Here is a 6,395-nt window from a genome sequence, read left to right on the forward strand (position 1 = left end):
GTGTTTCCTTTTTTAGTTTTGATTTTGAGCAGCAAATTTGAAGTTACATATTGGTGCTCACCAGGAATGCATAAGCAAAATTGCACAAATTTTCACTTGAAAGAATAGTGAACAATCTTGGGATTTTTTCTGTTCAAGTTTCAAATAGTGTGTAAATTGAATACACTTCATGTTTAGTGCCACTTTTGTACGTGGCCACGCCCCCATCCAGGCCACCCCCCCCTTCTGCTTTTTTCATCACTAGCCATTGTCATCCCTGATTATATAAGGGAAGAAAATAAGTCTGAATCGCTCCTCATCTGTACTTGTCTTTTTCTTCATCAGCAAGTGAATGACTCTGCTCCAGAAGTGCGTGATGCTGCCTTTGAAGCTTTGGGCACAGCCATGAAAGTGGTGGGCGAGAAAGCCGTGAACCCTTACCTAGCTGATTTGGATAAACTAAAACTTGACAAGGTAAAATATGATGACCAGTCTGACTAAAAGAGAGCTCTCTGTTTCCGATATTTGACCCTGTAGCCTTGTCGCTTGCTGTTGTTGATGACAGATAAAAGAGTGCGCTGATAAAGTCGAACTTCCAGGAGGGAAGAAGGGTGCAGGAGGGGGAGGAGCTGGAGAAAAGAAGGCAGCCTCTAAAGCACCTCCTCCTGCTGAAGCCCAAACTAAATCCTCTGCCCCGCCCAAGAAGACTTCTGGTGCAGCCATGAGCAAGGTAACGTCTTCACTGTTTTAAAGTTAAATTATATTGTAGTTCATGAAGTACAGAAATTAAATCACTTTTACCACAGTGAGAGATTATTGACAAATTATATTACATTTGCCCATGCTGTAAATTGTGCCTTGGTCTTTTGTAAATGGAATGTGTAACGTACAGGAAGTGCTAATGAAACACAATTTTTTTGGTTCATTAATCATGAAAGTTGGATCTTGGAATCGTTAAAAAATGCACTTTGTGAGATGGTAGTACTCAATTATGAGTGGTGCTTTTTGGGGGTTAAGAAAGTGACACCCCTTCCCCACCACACACACACACACACACACACACACACACACACACACACGCACATCACTATTTGTTATGCGCTACTGTTGGCTCATAATGATGTACTATTTTTTTTAATTGTAAATATGACAATTTCTTGAAAGTTAGATACATGTACGAGAACTGAATCAATCTAAATCATATTCCCCACTGAGCTGTATGAAAAGTAGCTATGGATTCTCAATCTCTTTCTGTAACAGACTGCTGGTCCACCAAAGAAAGGCAAAGCAGTTTCTGCTTCCAGTGGGAAACCCAAAAAGAACACGGAAAGTAAAGACTTCACAGAAAGTGAACTGTCGGTGAGTCTTTCTTTGGCATTGCATGTTCACAACAGCTTTGATGTTATCTAGGAACACCCCCATAGTTCAGTTTTTCAAGCACTTAACTTAAACTTGATCTTATTTTCAGTCACCGGCGGTAAGGGATGCCTTTTTGGCTTCTCGGATTCCGGAGATGGATTAGTGATTTTTTTTTTTTTTCGGTAGGACTTCTAATACAGATAGAAGCTTACTTTTTCAACATAGTCTCCCAGCACTGTCACTGACTTTTCCCAACTGTGCACAAGCTTCCATATTCCCACAGCATAAAAATCTTTGGACTGATGTCTCAGCCAGTCGCTCACAGCACTTTTGACTTCATCATCACTTTCAAACTTCGTGCCAACTACTGAGAACTGCTGAGGCAGGTCAAGAAAGACGTAAAGAACAAACGCAGGGGTCATCAGTCAGGAGTCATCTTGCATCATGACAACGCAAGGCCTTACACAGCAGCAAAAAACAGGGCAGACCATCAACGAGCTGGCCTGGGAACTGCTCCCTCATTCTCCTTACAGCCCAGACTTTGCCCCTTCAGACTTTCACCTCTTTGGTGCCTTTGAAAGCATTCACGAGAGGGATGAAGTTTGAAAGTGAAGATGAAGGCAAAAGTGTGTTCAGCGACTGGCTGAGACATCAGTCCAAAGACCTTTATGCTGGGGGAATATGGAAGTGTAACCCAGACTTGTTAAGACTGTTATTTAATTGTTACAGAAGCTTGTGCACAGATGGGAAAAGTGTGTAAAAAAATCTCAGCTTCTATATGTATTAGAAGTCCTCATACTGAAAATTCACCTTATTTATTGAATGATCCTCGTATTGTATGTTAAAATTAAATTTCCTAAATTCAGCCTTTTTGGGGGGGGTGTAGTTACTTTCAATCGTAAAACAGAATAAGAAAAACAATTCAAAATCTGTTGGCCAATATAAAATGCTTCTATGGTGATATTTTTATGAAGCAGTCAAAAAAAGTAAGCCAGCTGTCAGGCAGGTGGTGAATATTGAAGAGAAGCTTTCTGTCTTAAAATTCTATCAACCCCGGGGTAACGGCTAGGCAATTCTTTTTGCACTTTTTGAAGAACGCTTTTATTTTTGCATGTTGTGATGACTTGTACTATTTTGTTATTGAGACACTTTTGCTCTTTGACCCTTGCAAGTGACATGTTGGTGTTCACATTTTCATGTCAGGTTGAGGTGTGTGAAGAGCGGGCAGCCGAAGTGCTTCCTGCATCCTGTCTTGAACAGCTGGATTCAGCTAATTGGAAGGAGAGACTCGCCAGTATGGAGGAATTTCAGAGGGTAGTCTTTGTTTTATTTCGGAAATCTGACCGTTTTTCTGCATAATTGAGCACATTTACCACATATTGACACAAACAAATGACTTGACGTGATCATTGTCTATGGTTAATAACTATTTGTTTTGAAGGTTTTTGCACTCTGGGAGAAAAGATAAGTCCCCATGGAGGAAGCAATGTTAATTGATGGATTCATATTTCCTTCTAGGCTGTCGAGACTATGGATAAAATGGCTATGCCATGTCAGGCCTTAGTCAAGATGTTGGCCAAGAAACCAGGCTGGAAGGAGACAAACTTCCAGGTAACTTTTGTATTATGTTAACCAGAATTACTTTTGAATGTAAATGAAATGAATTTACCCTGTCAAAACGATGCAGCATTTCTATTGTCGAGTATTTGTGATTCTCATTCATTCCAATGTTTTGGGCTGCTCTTTCTTCAGGTCATGCAGATGAAGCTGCACATTGTGGCCCTTATCGCTCAGAGGGGGCAGTTTTCAAAGACATCAGCCTCTATCGTTTTGGATGGCTTGGTGGATAAGGTTGGCGATATCAAATGTGGTGGAAATGCCAAGGAAGGAATGACTGCAATTGGGGAGGCCTGCTCGCTACCATGGACTGCCGAACAGGTTTTTACCTTAATTAATAAATATTTTCCAACATGGAAAGTAGGGTTGAGCAATATAAATACGTAATATGGGAAAAATGCCTCTTTTGTCAAAACATTTGAATTGTTCAACAAATGCACACAATAAAATGAATCATTAAACTCCATATGGCTAGTGCATATGCAAAAGAGAGAAATTCTGCACACCCTCCACCTCTCATGAGGCAAGCGACCTCCTTTGGCAGTGTTTGGTGTGATGGACTCTGGTTGCCTTTTACCAGCCAAACACAAAACAAACTGAAAACGATTCCGCTCTTGTCGACTTCATAACAGGAAGTAGCTCGCCAGATCCCCCCCCCCAATTTGGGCGAAATAGTCATCAGAGTTGTCGGGAAAACTTGCTAAATTTAATTGACCAAATTGCTAAGTCGTCAAAAATGACCAGTGTTGCCGCAGTTAAGTTATAAAATTAACTTATTGGATTAATTGCTTGTTTTTAAAAGTAACTAAGTGAGATTACCTTAATTAATTGTTTTATTCGGCAGATGCTGACAACCCTGTTTAACAGAAAAACGACACCTGGTTTTGCCACTTAATTGGAGGGGCATTTTTAACAGTGACATTTATTAAAAATAAAATTGCCTTTTTAAATTTTATTATTTTATTAAAATTTGTCTTTTCTGGAATTCCTGCAACACTGCTTGTTAAATATATATTTTTAATGAAATAATTAAATGGTCTTTCTAGACTTCATCTCACATAAATGTTTAAAAATGTTTTTTAGCTGCAATGAAGAAAAAGACCACCATATTCAAATATTCTCGTCTTTTTTTTTTTTTTAACCCCAAGATGATACATTTTTACCTAGCCATAAGGCAGCATTGGATCAAATCAAGTAAATAAAAATAATCGCATTGTTGACTTGTGAAATAAAGAACATTCAGATTCAGATTCAGAAAACGTTAATCATCCCCATGGGGTAATTGGAGTTAACAGGCACGCTCTGCACAAGAAACATGAAAAACAAAGACGAACATGGGATACAGTGCGAAGGGCCTGTCGTTTTATTTTGAAATCCGACCTTTTTTTAGCTGTTACCGATCAGCTGAAAATCATGTCATCGGGTCAAATCGGGGCGTAAGCAGTGGATGTCAGCGTTGGCACACTTTAACTTACAGAAGTGGCAAAAAATAATCAGACCATAAAACTCTAATGTATTCATTAATCACCCAGCCCGACCAGAAAGTGGTCCACAGGATAGTGTCGGTTTATGAAGGCTACACAGTATTTACATTGGTTATATATTTTTACAGGTTGTGTCTTTGGCGTTTGCACAAAAGAACCCCAAGAACCAGGCAGAAACTCTCAACTGGCTTGCTAATGCCATGAAGGAATTTGGCTTTACTGGGTAATAAACATTTTTGTATTTGTTTCAGTAATATTCCACTTAAACCATTCCGACTACAAAATTGACTGGACTTGAGAAACGGACGAGGCTTTAGCAAGAGTGGAGTTAAAGGAAACAACATCAAGAAAACTGACATTTAACCTCTCCTTCTCAGTATAAATGTTAAAGGTTTCATCAACAATGTGAAGACAGCCCTCGGCGCGACTAACCCAGCTGTTCGGACAGCGGCAATTACCCTCCTGGGTGTGATGTATCTTTACATGGGAGCTCCACTCCGCATGTTCTTTGAAGATGAGAAACCAGCCCTCCTGTCCCAAATAGATGCAGCATTTGAGAAGGTAATTGCTTTTTGTAATGCTCACAATGGTAACCATCTTTTTCTGTTCCTGTGAACAAGAGAACCATATAAACTACCTTCGATTCTCTTTTCTATGTCTGCATCCTAGATGCAAGGCCAGTCAGCTCCAGCTCCAACAAGATTCACCAAGAAGACTGGCAATGAGGATGAATGTGACATTGCAGAGGAGCAAGACGAAGATGTAGGAGGGCAGGACATCATGGACCTACTGCCCAGAACAGAGATTAGGTGACTTACTGAAAATTTTAAGTTTGCCATTTGGAAGTAGTACCAAAAAGACAACTTGTATTTTTTTCATCCTAAAACCATATGGAAACACTTAAATTACTGATATTAATAGCAACAGTGTTAGTGCAAGCAAGTTGTTTACTTGTCTTTAAGTTGGGATTCAATAAGAGACAGCCATTCTGTGCATGCTTAGAATACCTTGCCAATACTTTTGAAATCAGTGCCTGTGAAAAGTAAACATTGTTTTTGTCCCACCTTTTTAGCGACAAAATCACTTCTGATCTGGTTTCTAAAATCGGAGATAAGAACTGGAAGACTAGAAAGGAGGGCCTTGATGAAGTTGCAGCCATCATCTCAGAAGCAAAATTCATCACAGCCAACATCGGGGAGCTCCCTTTGGCCTTGAAAGGACGACTCAGTGATTCCAACAAGATCCTGGTGGGTGGAATATGAATACAGTGATCCCTCGCTATTTCGCGGTTCGTTTATCGCGGCCTCGGTGCATCATGGATTTTTTCAAACATATTCATTTAAAAAAAAAAAAAAAGGCGAAAATGCCGCAAAAAGTCCGCAAGAGGCAGTGAAAGTCAGCAAAACAACAGCGAGTCACATGGAGCAACATATACAGTACTACATGTATGTGTTTACTGTATTTCGTTATTCATACACTAACCTAACTGATACATGTTTGAATATATTAGGATATAGCATTAAGTAATGTTAATTACTAACACAAACATGCATGTCTACTAGGGTGGTCCACATTTTCATGGCAAAAAAAAAAGTTTGTCGGATTCGTCGGGCCGGGTCGGAATTCTTGTCGATACTATGGTACAAGGTTCTGTGCAAAATTTCATTCCGATCTGATGATATTTTCCCGTCCCGCAAAGCGGCCAAAGTTTCCACCATAACAACTGGTCTCAATAGGGTGAACATGTGTATTTTAACCGTGTATTTTGCCATGCGTGACACTGGCTGGGCTGAATGTTGCCCGAACGATCACCTCCTGACTAACTAACCATTCCATCGCTGCTCTCAGCAGCCGGAGACAAACTCAAACGCACGCCTAACACACAACGGTCACCTACTGGCGAGCTAATATCTTTCAATTGAAGTCGAGAATCGCCGGAATTCTTACTGGACGCTG

At 40.1% G+C, this 6,395-nt stretch overlaps 1 protein-coding gene across 1 annotated transcript in view; it reads left to right on the forward strand.

The window, feature by feature from the left end:
- The window catches only part of ckap5 (cytoskeleton associated protein 5), a 40,366-nt gene that overhangs the window by 10,673 nt on the left and 23,298 nt on the right, over positions 1-6,395 (forward strand). The window contains exons 12-21 of the mRNA XM_019878156.1: positions 325-453; positions 545-709; positions 1,240-1,338; positions 2,542-2,652; positions 2,857-2,949; positions 3,091-3,276; positions 4,568-4,662; positions 4,817-5,000; positions 5,109-5,248; positions 5,512-5,686. Of these exons, the coding sequence (XP_019733715.1) occupies positions 325-453; positions 545-709; positions 1,240-1,338; positions 2,542-2,652; positions 2,857-2,949; positions 3,091-3,276; positions 4,568-4,662; positions 4,817-5,000; positions 5,109-5,248; positions 5,512-5,686 (1,377 nt within the window). The remainder of the gene's footprint in view (positions 1-324; positions 454-544; positions 710-1,239; positions 1,339-2,541; positions 2,653-2,856; positions 2,950-3,090; positions 3,277-4,567; positions 4,663-4,816; positions 5,001-5,108; positions 5,249-5,511; positions 5,687-6,395) is intronic.

The sequence above is a fragment of the Hippocampus comes genome, unplaced genomic scaffold (assembly GCF_001891065.2).
Source record: "Hippocampus comes isolate QL1 unplaced genomic scaffold, H_comes_QL1_v1.1 scaffold37, whole genome shotgun sequence".
Classification (NCBI taxonomy): Eukaryota; Metazoa; Chordata; class Actinopteri; order Syngnathiformes; family Syngnathidae; genus Hippocampus; species Hippocampus comes.